Source organism: Perna viridis, chromosome 8, assembly GCF_037379345.1.
Source record: "Perna viridis isolate PV_CMFRI_1.1 ecotype Kerala chromosome 8, ASM3737934v1, whole genome shotgun sequence".
NCBI classification, from domain to species: Eukaryota; Metazoa; Mollusca; class Bivalvia; order Mytilida; family Mytilidae; genus Perna; species Perna viridis.
Window position 1 is genome coordinate 30481171 of NC_142452.1, and position 21740 is coordinate 30502910.

General features: G+C 33.8%; 1 protein-coding gene across 5 annotated transcripts; it reads right to left on the reverse strand.

Annotated features, from left to right (window-relative positions):
* Positions 1–4290: 4290 nt before the first annotated feature.
* On the reverse strand, positions 4291–20403 carry LOC148610186 (uncharacterized). Of its 5 annotated transcripts, none has more exons than XM_088542361.1 (8): positions 20299–20403; positions 11719–12078; positions 9588–9860; positions 8931–9227; positions 8260–8574; positions 7764–7868; positions 6478–6517; positions 4291–4563 (listed from the first exon to the last, which is right to left on the reverse strand). In XM_088542361.1, the coding sequence occupies exons 2-8, from the start codon at positions 11936–11938 to the stop codon at positions 4356–4358; spliced, it is 1458 nt and encodes a 485-aa protein (XP_088398487.1). In that variant the 5' UTR covers positions 11939–12078; positions 20299–20403; the 3' UTR covers positions 4291–4355. The 5 variants fall into 5 exon arrangements, 4 of the variants coding, with proteins under 4 accessions (XP_088398487.1, XP_088398485.1, XP_088398484.1 ...); XM_088542359.1 differs by lacking the exon at positions 20299–20403 and adding an exon at positions 13649–15038; XM_088542358.1 differs by lacking the exon at positions 20299–20403 and adding an exon at positions 12926–13727 and having other exon boundaries at positions 11845–12078.
* Between the last annotated feature and the right edge of the window lie 1337 nt (positions 20404–21740).

Here is a 21740-nt window from a genome sequence, read left to right on the forward strand (position 1 = left end):
AAGTCATATGAACAACAAATTAACCACCTCAGCGAAAAATATGTCAAGTTAAGAAATGATGTAGACAGCCTCGAACAGTATGGGCAACGAGAACTCATGAGGGTGAGTGGTATTGAAGAAAACAATACTGAAAACATAATCGAAATTGTCAAAGATATTGTCAAGAGTATTGATGAAGGGTACACAGAGAGTGATTTTATCAGATCCAACCGTGTGGGTAATCCGAACAGGGAGGAAGCCTAGGCAGACCTCTGCCACCTCGTTAGATAATTGTTCGTCTCAAAGATTACTTGACGAAGGAGCGTACACTTAAGTCTAGCAAAAACTTGAAAGATAGTGAAAATTATAAAGATGATGATATTGACCGAATTGTAAATACTTTTTCTGACGTCATCTTGGATTCGGCCGACAAATCGATCCCAAATAAATCAGTAACAGCTCGTAGGGCGGACCCAAGATGGTTGACGAATAATCTATGGAGACTGATCCGTAAATCAGGCGTATGCACTCCAAAGCGTGACGTACGAATAGTGAAGGTGACTGGGCCAAGTTTAGACGTGCAAGAAACGTTGCTACTTTACAAGTACGGAAAGCTCAACACAGCTACCAAGCTCAGCTAGTAGATAAGCTTAAGCATAACTACCCATCTACGAAGTCTTGGTGGCAGATATGTAACCAAATTTCAAGTATTAAACAACGCAAAATTGGTAAACCTCCTTTACAAATAAGTGGTAATCTTATCACCGATGATACTGCCAAATCGGGTGAGTTTTTCGTCTTACAAACGGAACTAGACGACTCTAACACTCGTTCTCCTCATCCTATCATAGGTGAAAATGAGATTAACGAATATGTTATTAGTGAATCCGAGGTCGAAGATGTGTTGAAAAACTTTAAAACGGATAAGGCTTCCGGCCCTGACCTCATTAGACCTAGACCTCTGATGGCGGCATACTCCGAACTGAAGAGTCCCTTATGTAGACTTTTCAACCTCTCTATCTCGAAGTCTCTATTTCCATATATGTGGAAAAGAGAGAACGCTACGCCAGTTTTTAAGAGCGGACATGGGCGAGAAGTTAAAAATCATCGGCCTATTTAGCTACTGAGTATTATTTCAAAATGCCATATGACGCTTATGAACGTTGCGTTTATAAGCACGTACATAATTTGATGAGAGGAAAGCACTATTATTACTTAACACCATTCTAGATTTACTCATGCATGGTAACTCAGCTATCAACCAACTACTAGATATTTCAAATTCATTTGGCCAAGCTTTGGATAACGGTATAGAAATTCGCGTTTCTTTTTGTGCGATATCTCCAAGGCCTTTGATTATGTTTGGCGTAGAGGCTTACCATACACATTAAAACAACACGGTATAACAAGACGTCTTCTGCAATGGTTTAGTAGTTATATGCAATACCGACATCAGCAAGTTGTTTTAAACGGTTGTTTTTTAGTTGGAAACCAGTGACAGCTGGAGTCCCGCAAGGATCTATACTTGGCCCTTTATTATTTCTTCTTTTTATTAAGACAACGTCAACGACATCGATGTTTGTATTAAATTATTCGCCGACGACACTAATCTTTATGTCATAGTGGAAACGTCAGATATTGCAGCTCGAACATTGAATAGTGATATGGAAAAAATCCACCAATAGGCTACGCGATGGTTGGTGCGATTTAATCCTCATAAAACGGAAGCGATGTTGATAACAAGACAAATGTGTTGTGTTGTATTATGATATCGTCATATCATATATTGATGTATTCTTTGAAATAAAATATATTTAAACTAATAACAGCAGCAGGATAAGCACGAAAATAATGGATCGGAGAATTGAGATTGGCGTATAGTGGTATGATAAGTAAAGTTTTAAAACGGTTTATAGGGAGTTTGAATGGGGAAGGACATCTTAAATGGGCAATAGAGATATTTGAAGGGTTAGGTGAAAATGTGGAATGAGGAAAAATGTTTTGTTTGTAGCGGATGCATGTTCTCAAAAGTATAATCTTAAATTATGAAAAAAAGCCGGCGATATTTTGATGAAACTTGAATCAAAAAAGAGACTCTGTACACACGGTGAATCACGGTAAAAAAAGCTAAGAATTATCCTGATTTCAACGACGGTTCGTATACAAATGTCCATCTGTCCGTCCGCGTTACCATGTCGCGCGCCTTAACATAAGAACAGTTTATTTAATTAACTTCAAACTTAACACAAATGTTTGTCATGATGACTTGACAGTCTATACACATTTTTATAGAAAATTCCAATTTTAGTTTCTGAGCTATGAAATTTATTAAAAATGGGGGTGGAAGTCAATATTTTACGTGCCGAACTGCCCGCTCATATTTAGGAATAGCATATTCTTTTTACTTCATACTGTATACAATTGTTTGAAGGTCTGTACACTTGGTTAAATTTCTTTTTTTTTCATAGTTTCAGGTTTATTTACAGGTTCCACCGATACTTGATAACCCCTTGAAACATTAAATTCAAACTATATAAAATTATTTGTTATAATACTTTCTGGAGAAAATTTGATTTTTAGTTTCAGAGTTATGGGACTTTTTCATATTTTTATTGCCCCGTGCCGGTCCGGTTAACAAAAAATAGACTTCAGCGGTAAACTTCTCGTAAAAGACGATTTAATAGCGATCAGAACCCTGGCCAGAGGCTAGGACGCTCTGCTCACAGAGCAACTGGGTTGTATGCCAATGTGATGGAATGGGATACCCCTGCATATTACATGCTGGGGTTGTCAGATCATAATACGGAAACCCTGGCCGCAAACCATAGTAGTAAACTTGTTGAGAAAAAAAAATGCCACGTTTAACCAACCCTGATGTGGATTTCGACAGGAGAATGAGCTTCGGCTTCGCTACAGGAGGCTTAATTACCCAACCCTGCCTAATTTTCCAAATTTCCAGTGTCAATTGAAATTCGTTGACCTATTATCATTGTGTTCCATTTCTATTTTCATTTCATCATCACATCATCTTCATTACATCATCCAGTGTATGTTCAACACCTGGATATAGCTGAAATATTGCTGCATTGCCATATGGTGTTCAACATCAACTATCAAACAATCAATCAATCCTATTTTGATGAGATTTTTAGGGCCCCGCCAAGAAAAGAGACAGTCGTCCGATAGTGATCACTCTGTCCGTCCGTCCGTTACAAACTCATGTCCGGGCGGTATTTTTGTTTTGTATTTGATGTATGCTTTTGATATTTGGCATATGGCTAGATTACCTAAAGACGATGTGTCGGGTACCATGGATAATGGCCTATGACCTTGAACTTCGACCTCAAGGTAAAATTCCGGTTTTTCTTTTCTATGCCAAATTCGTGTCCGGGCTGTAACTTTTTTTTTTTTGATGAAGGTTTTTGATATTTGACATGTGGCTAGATTACCTAAAGACAATGTTCCAAGTACCATGGATATTGGCCTATGACCTTGAACTTCTACCTCAAGGTAAAATTCCTTTTTTTTTCGGTGCCTAACTTGTGTCCGGACTAACTTTTTTTTTGTCTTTTGAAATGGGCTTTTGATTTTTGGCCTATTGGTAGTTCATCTAATGAGGATGTGTCGTTTACCATGGATAACGGCTTATGACATTGAACTTTGACCTTAAAGTCAAATTCCTGTTGTTTCGATGACAAACTCGTGTACAAACTGTCACCTTTTTGTCTTCGGGTGTAATCTTTTGATATTTGGTGTGTGGGTAGATCAACTAATTAAAAGACAATGTGTCGTGTATCATGGATAATAGCCTATGACTTTGAAATATGAAATTAAGATGTATATATGGCTTAATTGCCATGGCGGGGCCCACAGAGATGAACTCCATCTCAATGGAATCAAGTTTTTTATACTCACTCTGTAATTTCTGTTTGTGGAACAGACGTATGATTCACTAGCTATTTATTGAATAAGATACACCCTAAAGTAATATTAAATCTAGAGACTGCTTTTTGATACCATTCTATTCATGTGATATAGCAATAACATATAATATACTATAGCGGTAAGACTTACAACTTCAAGAGAATTAATATCTTTTTTAAGCTTGTCCCAGTTTATTTCCAAAATGCCTCACATTGTAAAGAATCACATAGAAAAGGTACATAAAAAGTCAGGATTAATTGTGTTTGGTGAGTTATTGAATTTGCCTGGCTATAAGAACAACCGTTCTACAACATCCCACATGAATAGTTAAATATGCAGCGTTTAATGTCAACCAAGCATGATTTTGATGAATTTTATAATAACAAAGATGGCAAAAAATTTTATTTGTTATTTTTAGAACTTAATCATTTCGTAGTTTTGACTGTAATTGATCATTCAACATCTACAATTTCCATATAATTAGAGGGATAATTGTTCATCTCCATGGCATTAGCATCTTCATATTGTTCTGGTAAATCTTGTATTTCTTCGTAATGTTCTGATCCAGATCCATCACTGGCCACTGGGTCTATATAGTTATCACTTATCGTAGTATTGTAAACTCGCCGGTATTTTTCATCTTCTGGGGCAGCAAAGTATCTGGCATTATATAAAGTTAATCTTCAAATTAAAGATTGATGAGTACAATAAGTTTTAAACAGCCTTAATCACCTAAATATTCGGAAATTATTACAACCCTTGAATGGTATAAACTTCCCAAGTACACTATATACGTTTCCCCTATTGCTAAGTAAGATATATTTCATTCCTAGCAGGAAATCCCTACCTATTGGATTCCCTACAGCATATTTTATATCAAATGTGTATATCATCAAATTTACTTTTTTGTATTTTTCAATTAAACTGTTATTTGAAGTTGAATTTAATGCATTTTTCATATCAATAAATACTAGAAAACAATTTCCGATCCTCCTCATTCAAGATTTTAATCCCCTATACAATATCCCCTTCCTCAATCCCCGTTTCCAATTTCCATGTATACCATAACATTGGAAGTTGTCCCCATACACGTACTGTTACTGCAATTCAAAGACAATATTTCTAATTAAAGGACACTTCTACCAATTCTACTGTTTTCAACTTGTTCACCAAAAATATGTTCGTTAATGATTATCAAAGGTAATAATTCTTACAATAATTGACAAACGTCGACTCATAAAGACTCAAGTAGCTCAATTATATTTTATCTGTTTCAGTTTGTACCGTTTAAAATGTATGGATTCACACGTTGTGTAAAATGTAAATTAACCAACGGCGACCATTGTATGAGAAATCAAGGGAACTAAGATTCTGGCGAAAATTAAAGAATGTAATCGAGGGACAAAGACAAGACATGGAAAAATGACACACACGACAAACACCATAAAATAAACAAAAAGAAAAAAAATACATAGAAAGTTACAAAAGTAAATGAGCAACTCGGACTTCACTAAAACTGGGAGAATGGCCCAGGTGCACCGGTAAGGTGAGCATCCACAGTTTTTCTAGAAACACCCGCCGAGTTGCTTATAAAAAGTCAAGTCCAGGGTAGACGAAAGATGAAAGGAAAACTGTGAGACATTTAACAAATCAGTTTTCATGGTGCAGATGGATACACCGTAACGATCCACGAGTTCATGATGACGACCATAAAACTTCTATAGTGATGACTTCAATCTTGTAGCAGCATAATTCTGTTTCAGAACCCTACTTGTAAGAAGTCTACCGAGATACAAAAAAAAAAATCTGCGTGATTACAGCAAGCCCTAGTATCACGTATGAGTTGCAATATGAATAATCCATATGCAGATACTGAAGGGATATAACGCATACAACATAATCAACCCTTTTTTTTTTAACTATATATACACCTATACCGGATGCGCTTTTCTTACTAAATTTAGATCCACCATGGTTTTAAGAGCATTTACAAAATTGACGTTTTTTGAGTTAAGAAAATATAGAATATGTCAGTGACAAAAGTAAAACCTCTTATGCATTGTATGAATATTCCGTATAAAACTGTTTTTCCAAACCGGTCATTGTTTGGATAAAAGAATGAATGCAACAATAATTTAAAAGGAAATAAAATACTTGGGTATATTTCTTTTTAAGAATCAGTCGTGTTTTAAACAGAAATTAGTAATGGAGTACTACACCCCCCCCTCAAAAAAAAAGCAAACAAACAAAAAACAAAACAAAAAAACAAAACAAAAAAAAGGGAAAAAAAACAAATTGCAAGATCAGCCTTTAACAGATGCGATAGATGGCGATAAAAACACCCATACACATAAATATATATTATCACACACTTCACCGTGCCTTTTCAGTATTGCTAAAAAGTCCAATTCAGTTTTTTTTCCATTAGCATATGCTTGTGGGGCGATTAAATTTAGAAATTTACAAAAAAAAAAACAGTAGGTGCGCAACTTAATATTTTATTTTCATACGGACTTGTACTAATGATTAGATCGTTATGCGATTTGCACCGGCCTAGATTTAATGGATACTTACATCCTGTCAGTTCCATGATAACCAGATCTTCCCCTGACCCCTGCGGTAAATAAGCAAACCGAACGATGAACATGAGTACCTGCAGTCTTTTTCACACAAAAAATCGTGAACCTAAAATCAGTCGCAAGTTATGACGTCGTTATACATTGCAGTTTAAGGTATTGTTACGTCATTACTTACGACCATTACTCATAAGATTTTTTTTACCCCGTGCAGGTTCGGATGTTAAAAGAATAGGCCTGCACCAGCGCTAAGCTTGTCGTAAAGGCGACTAAATAGTGCTCAGAACCCTAGCCGGGGGCTAGGGCGCTCTGCCTACAGAGCAACTGGCATGTGTGCCCCAGGTGGTGGAATGGGGTACCCCTGGCGTGTTACATGCTGGGGTTGTCAGGCTATAATACGGAAAACCTGACCGCAAACCATAGTGGTGCACCGTGTTGAGAAAGATGCCACGTTCCTCGCACGTTAAAGAACCCTGCTGTGGTATTCTCGCGGAGTAGTAACCATAGGGCTTCGCCACAGGAGGCTAAATTGTCCGACCCTACCCACCTCTCCCTATTTCCAGTGGCAATCAAAATTTGTCGACCCCATCGTCCTTGTGTCCCATCCCTGTTTCATTTCATCCTCATTTCATGTTCATTTTATCATCGATTTTATGTTCATCGTCTGAAATATTGCTGCTCGGACGTAAAACCCCAACAAACAAACAAACATAAGATTTGTTGTGAAATTCTCGCTCGTGAAAACTTTATTACAATTATTTGTATTTGTACACTATTTTGAATTTATGTGTTCATTTTTAAACATTTCCCTAACGTAAACATTAACAAGAAGTCTTAACACGAACAGCCACAAAACACGGACTTAATGTCTTAAAAGTTATAGGATTATTTCTATATAAGTTTAAATGATTGTACAATCACACTGATAAAGATGTAGTAAGAGAATATAAACAAGCATAATTTTCAGTTAACGTTTGGCCTTCATCAGTGCTAGGCATAAACGTAGTGTGTAGGGTGGTATATACAATGTGTAAAAACATTGGCATGTAAGACTATGGGTGCAAATCTTACTGAAACTGCACTGAACGTCAATTATGTTTCCAACTCAGGGAAGTGTTGTATATTTTATTTTGTTTATCTTGTTTATGTCACTACTGATGTTCAATATTTTTTTTTATTTTAATATATTGTATTTGTAACTGGATTCACTTAGTTCTACCTAAATTTATAATATAAATTAATTTAGAAACTGTATGTTTGTCTCTTATGTTTTCACTAACTAACCTTGAATTCTAACTTGTGTAATAACACCAAACATGCCTGTCATGAAGACAATGATGCTTATTCCTGAAAGCAGCAACCATATCCCGATCTGTGGAAAATTTGAAACTGAAAACAAATAATTTGGGATAAAAAATAACATATTATTTAAATAATTATTAAAAAAACAAAATATGTTTTGATTTACAGAAGAAAAACAAATACTTTTTAGTGGAATGTGCGTTCCAAAGAAGTTTGCTCGACATGGTTTTGATAAATTCATATTAATGTCTATCTACGACTAATTGTTTACATCATTTATACTTAATTTGTTAATTTGATTTAATGCTATATCATTTAAAAGCTTGATCCCCATACGAGTCTATGTAGTAATCAAATATTAAATTCAGTTTAATTAACTGTTCATCTATTGCTACAATAGTATTCTGGCTCTGATAGAAATTCGAGTTCTTGTCAGAACATTAATCAATCTTACCAGCTTCAAAAGATAGTTGCTTACCTGGATCAATTGTAAAATTATAACGAACATTCCCATATTCGTTCTCTAACACAACATAGAAGTGACCACCATTTTTTACTTCATCAGATTTTACCACAAGTTGGCTTTCATAACCCGTTCTGTTGAAAATTATATCGAATGCGTTCACAGAGAATGTCGTGCCGTATGTAACAGTGTACATTGAAGAGGAGTTTGAGATTTGACTGCTACGTTGATGCCATCTCGGATTTATGTCTGTGCCTGCCAAATACTTCACCGAAAGAACAATGTTTGAAGCTCTGTATAACAGATCAGTCTTTGCAATATAAGGTGCACCTTCAATGGCAATAGACGAATTATACTCAGAAAAGAAACAAAAAAGAGATAAGAAATAAGAACAATACAAACAACACATATATTGTTTATTTACGCCAAAAATATGTTCCTTAATATTGCCTGCATAAGGTGTATCTTATTGTTAGCACATTTTTATCTTGTAAAATCGAAATTAACGTATGTTTCGAATCGGTTTCAAAATTGTTATGCATAAGCGACTAATTTTGAAATAAAAACATTATATGTTTTCCTGGAAATGACCTAGTCATTCCTAAAACGTTTTATCTTAAACAGAAAAGCAATATTTACTAAGTGTTTTTGGTTTCATTGATGTTGGATAAGTTATATATTCTTACTGTTCACTTTTAAGTCCGTCGTCTCGTTGGCCCAATACTTTTTGCTTTCGATCTCAACATAAGCTGAACAAATGTACTGACCGATACCTAGATATGAACATCTTTCTATTTCTAGAGTATTTGTCTTTCCTTTATATACCCCAATTAGATCAATAACAAAATTGTCATCTATAATAAACTTCCACGGCCCAAACCCATATGACTTGATATAATCCGGAACGATTAAAGAACAGGCCAGTGTCACAGATTGTGTAGAATTACACTCTACTACGTCTACCATTTTCAGTTTAGGTTGGTCTTAATAAAAACAAATAAAAGACTTGCTGACATAATCAACTATTTTGAATCAAATGTTTCTGTTAAAACGTCATAGCAACTAGCGTTTTCAAATTTTCTAACATATGACAGACAATATTTATCATGTTGTTATTTATTTTTCGAACTGTATGTTGTGTGTTACTTTCAAGTACTTTTTCAAGTGCTCAGTAATTGTTATATTCAATTATTTAAAAAAGATACAATCCTATATGACGTTTTGAGTTGCAAACAAAAAAAGTAATGCTCGAACATCAATAATATAAAAAGGAAAATCAAAATTGAAGTAGACGTACATGATCATGACGTGATTCAATTGCACCAGCTATCCATGTACTTTACCTGTAACAGGTACTGCAAGAAATACCTTCCTTGTATAATTCCTGTAGCTCATTGTACAACTGCAGTTATTTCCCCTTTGGTTGCTATCGACAATTACTTTAACATCTGTAAACACGCGTCCTCGTTGTCTGGTTAACTTTGTTGACGATGAGTTGAAACAATCTATTTGCATAGTTATGTCCAATGTTGTTGGTACATGGCATTGTATGTGCGATATTGTGCCTACAAGTAGCGGTATACTTTCTTTTGAAGTGATCATTGGGCGTGAAGCATCTGCAAAGTAAAACAAAAGTTTGAATAGTGTGTGATAAAAGCCATATTTTCCATTGAAAGTATATGTATTAAGTTATTTTGATATCATTTTACATACGTTTGACAGTTTTACAAATTAATCGTTGATGTCCATTTCTCATTGTTTTGCTGTTAGAAACATTAACTAATGATTAAAACATGAAGTAAAACACAAGAAACGAATTATAATAATAATTATAATGATAATAATAATAATAATAATAATAATAATAATATAACACAATCTAGAATTTTATTACTTAACGGAGACTTGAGACAAAAATATCATTTTATAAACGTTTATATTTACAAAGCTATAGTATATTTAGATACAAGTGTATCAAACGTTTTCTCACCAGATTAACACTAAATATAGTTAGAATGCTTTATTTGTGTTTTCACGACGACATAATTAATGCATAAATAAAAACCGGAAGAAACACTCAAATGCTATGTCTTTGGTTCTCAATCTCCATTTGGGTACATTGAAAATGTATTCACGTGCCCGAAAAAAATAATTCTTCTTTGGACATAGCTTGTAAATATGATGCAGCGTAATCCAGTGATCTATGTATGGGTGCAATAATCTTATTTAGAAAACTAGAAGACTAAAATTTCATCTCGTTTTCTGTCAGCTTTTCATTTTTCTAAAACATACAACCCCATGGTGAATACACAACTACATTGCTCACTATTTTAGGATTAAACAAGAGGGTGCAACTGAAATACTGACACTCTGTGGATCGTTCATTTTTAGCTGCTGGGTTATATTAATAAACAATCCCGGCAGACTTAATTTTGACTGAGTGATAGCATGGACGGCTCCTTTCATTTTGACTGGATTCAGCGACCCGTAACATCGGTGTCGACGCAGGTGTATGACTACGATTATAATTTAAATTTCATTGAATCTCTTTTGTCTTAGGGTTTAAAAATAAAACAATTAACACGAAGAATTTGATACACACAAAGTATACATGTAATAGGTGACCCTGGGTGTGTTAGGTAGCTTTTCTGGTACGGACAATATTTTTAATATGTCAGTTAGCATTTTAATTTTTTTACAAATAAAAAGATTGACAACACTAGGAATCTTCAGCACGAAACCATTATCGATTATCAAATAAAATTATAGAAAAATAAACAGGTTCATATTATCATCTGTACTGACAGGGACTTTATATAACACTCTCTGGCACTGACACACTTGTCAGGGGTGACTTTCCATAAAAACGGTGTGAAATCAATATATTCATTGAAGATTGAGATTTGAACAATTTTAATCTTAGAATATAGATTTAATTTACTTAAAGTAAAAAGTTCAATCAAAGAAATTGTGTTGTCTCAGTGGGGATTGTCTAGACTTCATACATGTATTAGTTTAATATTTCTGACATTGCTTATCATCTCGAAGTGCCTTAAAATGATACAACTGTTAGAATAATTCGCAAACCAAAACTTTCAATATTTCCACCAATGACACCGCACGTGACCAAATAGCTAATTAAAATTCGTATAGGTTGAGTCATTGTCGATTTTGAATCAATTAATCTTCAATTAAACGACGTAAGTTACTACAAGAGACATTTTAATTATATATATTAGGCGTTATAAATCAAATAAACCAAAAAGGAAAATAAATAAATGAACTTTTGTATCATGTCTCCTTTAATAATATGTTTCTTGATAAATAGAATACCACAACCTATACTCAGTTTGTTCAACGTAATTAAACATTAATGATTTTACGAAAGGAGTAGATACTTAAATTTATCTTAACATTTTAGAAAAGTAATTAAAACACCTAGCATAGTACAAAAATGTATAAAACATAGGTTACCTAATACATTTACGTCCCTTTGTGCACTTTTTGAGATAAATTGTTCTGAGTAAAAGCTCATAGAGCATTTTATTTGAAATCTCATTATTCCAACTGTATTATTGACACGAATCTGATATGATTTACCATCTGATGAACAGTGACACAAGTTCATTTCACCATCACAATTTCCATTGATTAAAGAATAGTAACAGTCTGATTCTGTTCCAGATAATCTCATTTCTACTCCATTGATGATGAATTCAGCTGCGTTACGGTATGCATTCCTATCAGCTGAGCAGTTTATCCAAAAGAAACTGTCGTCATTTAATATATACTGTGGTCCCCGCAGATGAACTTCAACTCTGTCGTAGGGTTTAACTGAAATTTAGAATATATGTATTTTTGTGACAAAAGTTAACAGCGTTGAGGTTTACTTGAAAACCAGTTATTTTTCATAGTGAGGAACATCATGAGGAGTCAATGTTAAACAAAAATAATTTAAAACTCGAACAAGAAAACTAAAAAACGAGAATTACCTTTAGAAAGAACCTACACACCAATTACTAAAAATATAATTAATTAAGTAAATGAGCAGAACAGATTGCACCGAGAAAGAACAATGATCTTGTATAAGTATTGGTTTGGTAAGTGCCCTTTGATTGTTGATATATCAACCTAGAAACCAAAGTTGATATGTAAAAAAATAAATAAAATAAATTGAATAATTATGTTGTTGATGACATATAAAGTTGTTAAACACGCATATTGTTTTTGCCCAGGTGACTACACCATTCTTCGAGTTTACAAAACTGATATACAAATGTTGTTAGAAGGAAGTTTCGAGTGCCATTGCCATAACATCTTTTTTTTATATCAGTTGAGACAGTAACACAAAAATCTAACCTTTAAGTTAAGTGGCAGTTCAAAAAGAGTGTTTGATTTTATGTTTTGTTTTTGTTTTCAAGTTTTGTTTTATAAGCAGTATCCTACAATGACTTTAACTTTATGAAGGGAAAACAAAACAGTAATGATAATTTCTACATAAATTCTACATTTATTGAAAACCAGCAACTAAAAATAGTTTCCGCCTTTGAAGTTAAGTACTTTTGTGTTCATGAACGCAATTATTTCCTGCATTTATAGCATATGTTATGCATAAATTTCCTTAACATGTACGCTTCATGCATTACACTACAAAGATATAAAAACCAAATAATATTCTTACCTTTGTAGCACATCATTAAAATTATATGAAGCCAATGAACCTTCATAATATTATATGAAAGTAAATTCCAAACCAATATAGTTGAGATTGATTATGTACTTTTGAAATACATAGTTGGTTAATCAACTCTTGAGTTTTGCAAAAAATATTAAATGCTACAACAGCGGTATTGTTTACACAGTTCTAGCCGATATTCAAAATATAATTCCTTTTTCCCATAACAAATGAAAATTTTCTTTACTAGTGTAAAATGCTTGTTGAAGATTTTTTACTGTCAAATTAATTCCTGAGTGTTGTAATTGATGTAGTTTTGCATACAGTAAACACAGAAGAATTGCATATCTGACGAGTACAATGAACTACAAAGCACCGATTTTCATGAGAAATGGTGAATGTGATCACAATCCTTCAACCTAGAAAATGTTTTTATCATTTTATCGCTTATAATGTCATAAAATGTATTTCCGTGTAATACACATCCTGGTCACATAAGTAGACGGACGGAAATTCTAAAATGCAAAATTTGTTTTAAAAGGCATGAAATTCATAACAAACTCTTTGATTCATGAAAAGCTGTTAGTCGATAATCCATCTTTACAAAAGAAAATATATCAATCTGGCGGTTCAGAGAGCTAATCAATAAGCTGGGATCTATCTTCTTCGGCATAACGTCCAACACTTTCGGCTTTATGGTAGATGTTACTTTGTTTTCATGCAACTCACTTTTGCAAATTGGAATCTCTCCTCCTGCTGGTATTAATAGGAAGGTATCATCTTCACAGCAAAGGATAAAATGCAACTGAATCTAAATCGTTGTTTCTTTTTTTCCGTTGGAGTATTGTTTTAGCAGATAAAATTCCAACGTCTTGCCCACAATTTTGCATAATCATAAATAATCAAGGGGGGATTCTGGACACAGGTAGTAGCACTGAATCGCTAATAAACCCGCCAAAAATCGGCTCTTGTAAAAAATCAAGAGAGAATGACTTATGTATGATAACTTTTTTTATTACAAAACATTCAATAAATACACGCAGCTGTATTCTTCTTTTTTTCCGCCAGAATCCCGTCAACTAATGGCAATTGTCGCCTGTTGAATAATTGGGTTTGATATGGCCTTAGGTGTACTTGTTCACTGTTTAGTTCATTCAAGAAGTTGGACGCCCCCGGAGCTATTTAAACATGCTACATTCAAACTTTCTTACTTGATGCTGCCAGTGTATTACATTCTTTGATAATTGGATTTAGGAATTAATATTGATATTATTGATATATGTTTTTACCATTAATTTAAAGTGAATTAAGCAAAGTTAAACCCAATTATCTAATTGGTAATTCTTGCTGTTTATATGTATATTTAACCGTTGAAAACTCAGTGTGACCGTTTGCATTATTGCAAACGTGGGAGCATATATCGTACCTCATGATAAATGGGACTATGCAAAGATAGAACGCAATGGGTCTTCGACATGACGAGTAACAAATAAATCACCCAATCAAATGCGGGAATCAGCTCTTTTTGAGACTCATATCTTTTCGATCTTAGGTTTGTGCAATTCAATGGTGAGAGTCATACTACAATATATGGACGGGTTGGTTGCCCCAAAAACTTATATGGACCGATATGTAGCGAAAAACCGCTCCATATATTGTAATTTGACACGAAGTGGCATAAATTATTTATATTACATACAGTCTACCCTGGATCATTTGTATGGAAGAAAAGGGAAAACAGACACAACTTTAGTACTGGTCCATATAAAATTCAGACACTGCATATGTTAAGGTCATTCATTCAAAGCCTACAGAACTCATTTTTGGTCTACATATGATATATCATAATCTGACGATAGGCGTTTTTGTATTAAGATCTAAACTTTTTAGAAAACCACACTTTAACCTCCCACTTTAATCAACACAATTAACCCATGTCAAGAACGGTACACATTCGAAGAGTCAATTTCTGCAATAATATATATCATTTTTATCTCAAAAGAGCAAGAACCAAATGGAAAAACGTAGACTAATTTTGTGATCAGAAATTGTTTATTAACGAGAAATAAAAATGCGTTTGGTGGGTTTATGACATGCATGGATCAGCTTCTGTCTGATTGTCTGATACTTAAATAACGAAGGCGCGTTCTTAATTTGAAAGCAAGGCCGTCCATATAATGTCCTACTTGTCAATATGACCATATATGGACCGGCAGTTATATCAAAGAAATTAAAAAAATATATAAATCTTAAAAGGAATGATATACATAAATTACAAATATATGTTCAACCATTTAGTAATTTTTACACGTATAAATATATAATATTCTAATCTAAATACAAATTTAAAAATAAAACATTCAAAAAAACGGCAAAAATTTAAAAATGTTCTATCTGAGGTACAAAAATGTATTACTCAGTAGATAACAATGAAAGATCATTTGCAAAATGTTATGTAAACAGTATCAACCACACCTTTAGCACTATAATGTTAAGAGACAAAAAGACCACAAGGCCATTTTACATTTCAAACACAAACATTTTGTACTTGTATCTGATATATGTCAGCACTGTTTATGTCCATAACATACTACGTTATCGTCAAATCTTGTATTTGCTTCCTAAATATGTGTTATAAAACCACCAATCATCAGAAAGATCTAAAAGAGAAGATAGTTCATGTCATATCATTTTATATTAAACGTGTTTTTTTGTGTTTTTCTTTACCTCAAACTAGAAAATCAATGATTTTAATATGTTGAGTATCATCCCTCGCAGAATATCACATTGCAGTTGCAAGCTAATACAAATACAAATACGGAAGATTTAATTCAATGTTTCAATTATGTTTGGTGCAATAATAAATGTACATGCTCTAAAGAGCTTTTTTTCGTGATATATGATATTTGATCAAGATACTATTTACCAATATCAAAAATATACAATTCTCTTTTTATATTGAAACAATATTGTGTTCTAATGAAATTTTCCCCCTTTTTTACAACACTATGATTCGTGACAATTCAAAATAGGAATCGTCTGCATGTTTGTACATTATATCATATAGTACATGTTATTTCCTGTACAGAAAAAAAGTGTACTAGTAATTTGTTGAATGATTTGCCCATACGGGTTGCACATTTAATCTGCAAAAACTGGATTGTATAACTTAATACCTGTACATTTTCACGGCAAAAATGGCAATAACTTGTTCAAGAATATGAACTCAAAGTGTCATGTTAAAAGTTTTGCTTTTATTTTATTGTTCAAGAATATGAACTCAAAGTTTCATGCTAAAAGTTTTGCTTTTATTCTATTTTTATAAGACAAATAATTTTTAGCAAATTCGCCTATTACAGCAGTGTAATGCACTAGTTGCATCATCGTTCTCGGTTAATGAACTTAAAATTGATTAATATTGATTTAATAAAAACAGAGAACTAAACTTATGTTGAAACATTTGAAAAAGTGTCACTTCAGAAGACAACAGAACTTTGCAAGGTGAACTTTCAACAGATGATTTGTTTTCAGGATTTGAATTCTTTACATGTGAATTATGTTTAACTATTCAATTGACTTTTAAGGAAGAGAAATGTCCTAGATACGTTCATCAAATTTTAATTGAAGTGAAACATGCTGTTTGTAGTAAACACTGGCAAACAAATCTGATTTACCCTAACTTCGACTCTAAACTATACATATTCCCATTGCGTGAACTTGAATTCGGCTATACTATTGCCAATACTCGTGTAAACTTTTTTGATCAAATGATGTTTGGTATGATATCTTTGAACGAGCCTTGACATTCAGTTTTTAATCTATGTTCACTATTTCACTAATCCTTTTATTGTGAGTTCCTACCAAAATTATGCAAGGCAGGAATTCCCAATATATCTAATTGTTCTTACTATTGCTATTTTGCTGAGTTTTTAAGTTATAACGTATACAATCTAGTGTCTTCAAGATTTTGCAAAGTTTTAATTATGCCTCTGAACAGTTTTTTTCTCTTATCACGATTGCAGTATTATTTATGTAATTCACAGTTCTTACCAAAGTCGACTATCTGTTTTATGTTGAATTATTCCAGCATTTATTTAGCTATCACTGATGCTTAACATGGGTTTTATTTTCTTTGAATGTGAAATCATGGCCAGCACAAAATATTAGAAATAAAAGTATTAGTGGGGAAAAGGAAGGAAACTTCAATTTGACGAAAATACAAACACCAAAAAAGTTAAACATACACAAGACTTAAAGTCTATGATACATGCTACTTCAAACAGAAACCAGCTGCGATTGTAGAACTATATAACAGAACATCATAGTCACATTGGTAATGTCAATGTTAAGGGTAAAGGGGAAAGGGGGGTTAGGGTTCTAGTAGCATTATATTATTCTGAAATCATGGCATCCAAGAATGGTCACATATCTTAACATTTAACATCATTCAATTTCGTAGAATATGCGATTAGGAATGCAGCTATGATATATCGTCAAGAAGATGTCTTTGGTATATAGGTATTGTAGTTGTAACAATAACACTTTAATTTTGTTAAGACATGTATGGTTAGATATATGGAGTAAGTCCGATATTTTGGTGATTTAAGCCTTCTTGAAATTTACCTCTGAATTATTATCAAGGAATAGCGGTCAAAATACGAACAGTTGTTTTTTGTTTTAATTTGAGTTTGTTTATTAGTTTTTATTTGGATTTCTGTGTGCTCTTTTTTAACGAGAATAGGTATGTTGTATATGTCAAAGAGACTACAATCCAGTCAAGGCCATCCATAAGTCTTCAATAATGTTATTTGTCTGTTTGTAGTCAGTTAAGATGCCTCGAATTGTTTATAAATAATTAAGATTGTATATAATGATTGTCAAGGAAAGACAACCTTCTGTTTATATACTATATATGTCAACTTCCCTTTCATCTGTGGCAACATCTCTTCAGCACCTGCGCATGGAGTGTTCATATCACAACATATACGTTATGCCAGTTTACCGAGACTACGCAGACTTTTCGTACACAGGCAAAATTATTTCAAATGATTTTCACACGAATTGCACATGATTTTCACCTGAATTGAGCAAATAAACTAAGTGACAGAGTTCACGTGAAATTCCAGTGAATGGAGCCTTCACGTGAAATTCCCACGAAAATGTTCACATGAAATTTGTGTTTAGTGAATTTCACCTGAAAATCATGTTAATTTCATGTGAAGCTCGATTAATTCTAACAAATAGGCTTCTATATAAAGGTTTGCTATAAGATTGAAGTCATCACTACAAAAGTCGTTATGAACTCGTGGATCATAATGGTGTGTCCATCTGCGTCGTGAAAACTGATTTATTCAACGTGTCATAGTTTTCCTTTCCTTTTTCGTCTACCCTGGACTTGACTTTTTTATGAACAACTCGACGGGTGTTTCTAGAAAAGCAGAGGACGCTTACCCTACCAGTTCTACTTGTCCATGCTCCATTATGAAATCATTAGCTATCCTAAATCTGTAAGTCAAAGTCTAACCAAAAAGAAAGAATATAAGGTTACAGACCACCAATTCAACCAATGAGCATTTGGAACGTACGCAAACATAGTCCTACGCAGAAATTACCCCTGTTCCTCATAGTGCTGTGAAAAAAGTTCCCATTTCATTTAAAAAATTTAAACAGTTTCCGAAAGGAAAAAAAACATTTCTGTACATTTTGTAGGTGCATTTTGCTTCTTGTGATGTAAAGCCTAATCTCCATGATGAATTCTAAATATACCCCTATCTTGTGAAAACACTGGGATTTCCCATGCTATTTATAGACACTTCACTTCCGGTGACCAGTACTGCACTGCAAGTCTGCTAACCCCACATGCCATTCTGAGGATTATGAGCTGACATATGTAGAATCATGCTGATATATAGTCCTCTGCAGGTTAAAGTTAAGGTAAAGTCCAGAGAAGCCATTGAATATTGTGAAATTAGCATAGAAGCCTATGGGAAGTGGAATTAGTGGTTTCTAGCCTAAAGTGATTTAATATTGTCTTGAAAATTCTTCTTTATCAGCTGTATGTAAGGTTGTTTCAATAGAAGCAAAGACGTCGTGAATGATCTTGAACTTGGCAGTTTGTTTGGAGAAAACCGAAGTCAAATGGGAATATGGAGTTGGTCCACTTTCTACGGACACGCTCCTCTAAAATCTTTGGTATTTCGTGTACGCATAAACCGTAGGTTCTTTAACAATGCTAAAAATATATATTGCACCAAGGCATGACTGACCAATGAAAATATTTTTTATCTAATGGGATCAGCGACTTATCTATATGTGATAAATGTATAGATAAGTCGATGATCCCATAAGAAAAAGAAAATATATAAAATATATACATTACTTCTTACTCCGGTGTTGACCTTCAACAAGCTATACTGCTGGTTTTTGCAAGAAGTAGGTACTGCCTACCATTCTAAAAGCACCTAAGTTCATTCCTGTTTTTTAAGAGAGATTCATGATGTCGATTTTTAACTGATCTTGCCCGATGTGCCATGTAGGCTATTGTCATCTTAAGGCGTCCTTTGTCGTCCGTTGTCGTTAAAAACTTTCTTAAAATTGACACAACTTGACCAATTAGAACCAAATTGGTAAGACTGTTCCGTAGGGTATTTTACCAAGAAATGGTGTGGGAATTTTTGATCCGTTGAAAAACATGACCGCTTTAATTAATAGAGCATAGTGGTCAAACAGGATAGGTTAAGCCGAAATCATAAATTTGGTACAGTAAAAGTGTTCAGGATAATGAAATTTATGCGGATGCTCGTATTAATATATGAAACCAAGTTGGAGTTTAATGTCCGTTTGACTTCTTTGCAATTTTAATGATATCACATAATTATTAACAAATCTTCATAGAAAAGTCTGTAAAAGTTCAATAGCAGTCGATATTATTGTTCCTTTTGGATATCCGGCATGAAATAATGTTTGCTACTTTGAGCAGTGTAAAAGCAATTTCGCTGTTACTTAAGATAGAACAATAAAAGTTATTTTCATAAATTTCATAAACTAGTACGGTTCAAAGTGTTTTGTATGATGGGATATTTACATGTATGTGGTATAATTTTATGTGAATCTATTTAGACAGGCCAGAACCATTGCCAATTTAGAAAAAAAAAATCTCCTTAAACCCTATTGGACAGAATTCAATGAAAGTTCCAAGAAAAAATAGAATGTGGCTTATCTAGCCTAGTAAACAATTCAGGCTCTTTAGAACCTTATATTTTGTGTTACTTTATGTTATGTGTGTTGTAATTTCTCTGTTCCCTGTATTTTTTTTATAAAGGCTCTCATCGTCTTTGCACACAGGGAATTACTTAGTCCATAAGTGTTTTAATACATACTAGCAGGTTTTCGGCTTCATTAATTAATGTCTGTTTTACATTATAAATGCAAAAAGCACAAAGAGCTGCACAAATACATACTACCACACATAATACGGTAAGAACAATACATTCGGCAATTACTGAATTATACATTGGCTCAATAACTATTCCTAATAAGCTAAGGTGTAAGGAATAGATGTGTTTATACATTTGCATATGTATTGTGTTGTGTATATATATATATATATATATATATATATATATATATATATATATATAGAAAGGTCTGAAAAATTCCCAACGATGTTAGAACTGTCAAATTTGCGATGCAAATTTATGAAAGTTCCCTCCGCGGGACTCGAACTCGTACCGCTGTGACATCTATGGCAACACCGCCTGCACGAAGTCCAGCGCCCTAGGCCACTAGATACGTTTACATATCTTCCCTGTATCAATTTGATCCGATGGAGCAGTGTAGTGAATAGAGTCGTCACATTCTGAGACGTTTGTATATATATATAAAGGTCTGAAAAATTCCCCACGATGTTAGAACTGTCAAATTTGCGATGCAAAGTTTTGGTCGTTCCCTCCGTCCGCGGGACTCGAACTGGTACCGCTGTGATATCTATGGCAACATCGCCTGCACGAAGTCCAGCGCCCTAGACCACTCGGCCATCTAGGCTATATAAAAATATAGCTTTTGCTGGCTGGGTCATTCCTCCTCGTAGGATTAACCTAGAGCTCTAACTTAGTACACGATCTATGGTAGTATGGGACAGTACATCTAGGTGTCATTATGCAGGCTAGAGGATCAAATTAATGATGCATGTCACAACAAATCTATATTATACAATGTCTCAGATTGTGACGACTCTTTTCGCTACACAGCTCCATCGGATCAAATTTATACATGAATGATAATCTAGATATATCTTGTAGTGATGACTTCAATCTTGTAGCAACATAACCCTGTTCCAGAGGCCTATTTGTTAGAGTTCTAGCGCGATACAAAAAGTCTGCGTAGCTTCGGCAAGCTCTGGCATAACGTAAGAGTTGTGATATGAACACTACATATGCAGATGCTGAAGGGATGTTGCGACAGATGAAAAGAAAGTTGACAATTCTGAGTGAAAAGTCATCACGTTTATCGTAAAGTTTGGTCAATAGTTTTCCATCGATTTCTAAGTGTAGGTCAAGATATGAGGCCGACTTCACAGTGTCTGTAGTATCCTTCATCTCAGGTTCTTTTGGGTAGATGTGATGTGTCAAATCCCCGAAATTAGGATTGTTTAAAGATAATATGTCATCTACATAGAGGAAACTGAGATTAAAGGATCTAGCCAAACGATATTCTTTCTTTCGGATCAAACCGGCTATAAATTCAGCCTCATAAGAGTGAAGGAATATATCAGCAATTAAAGGTGCACAATTTGTTCCTATTGGAATGCCGACCGTTTTTA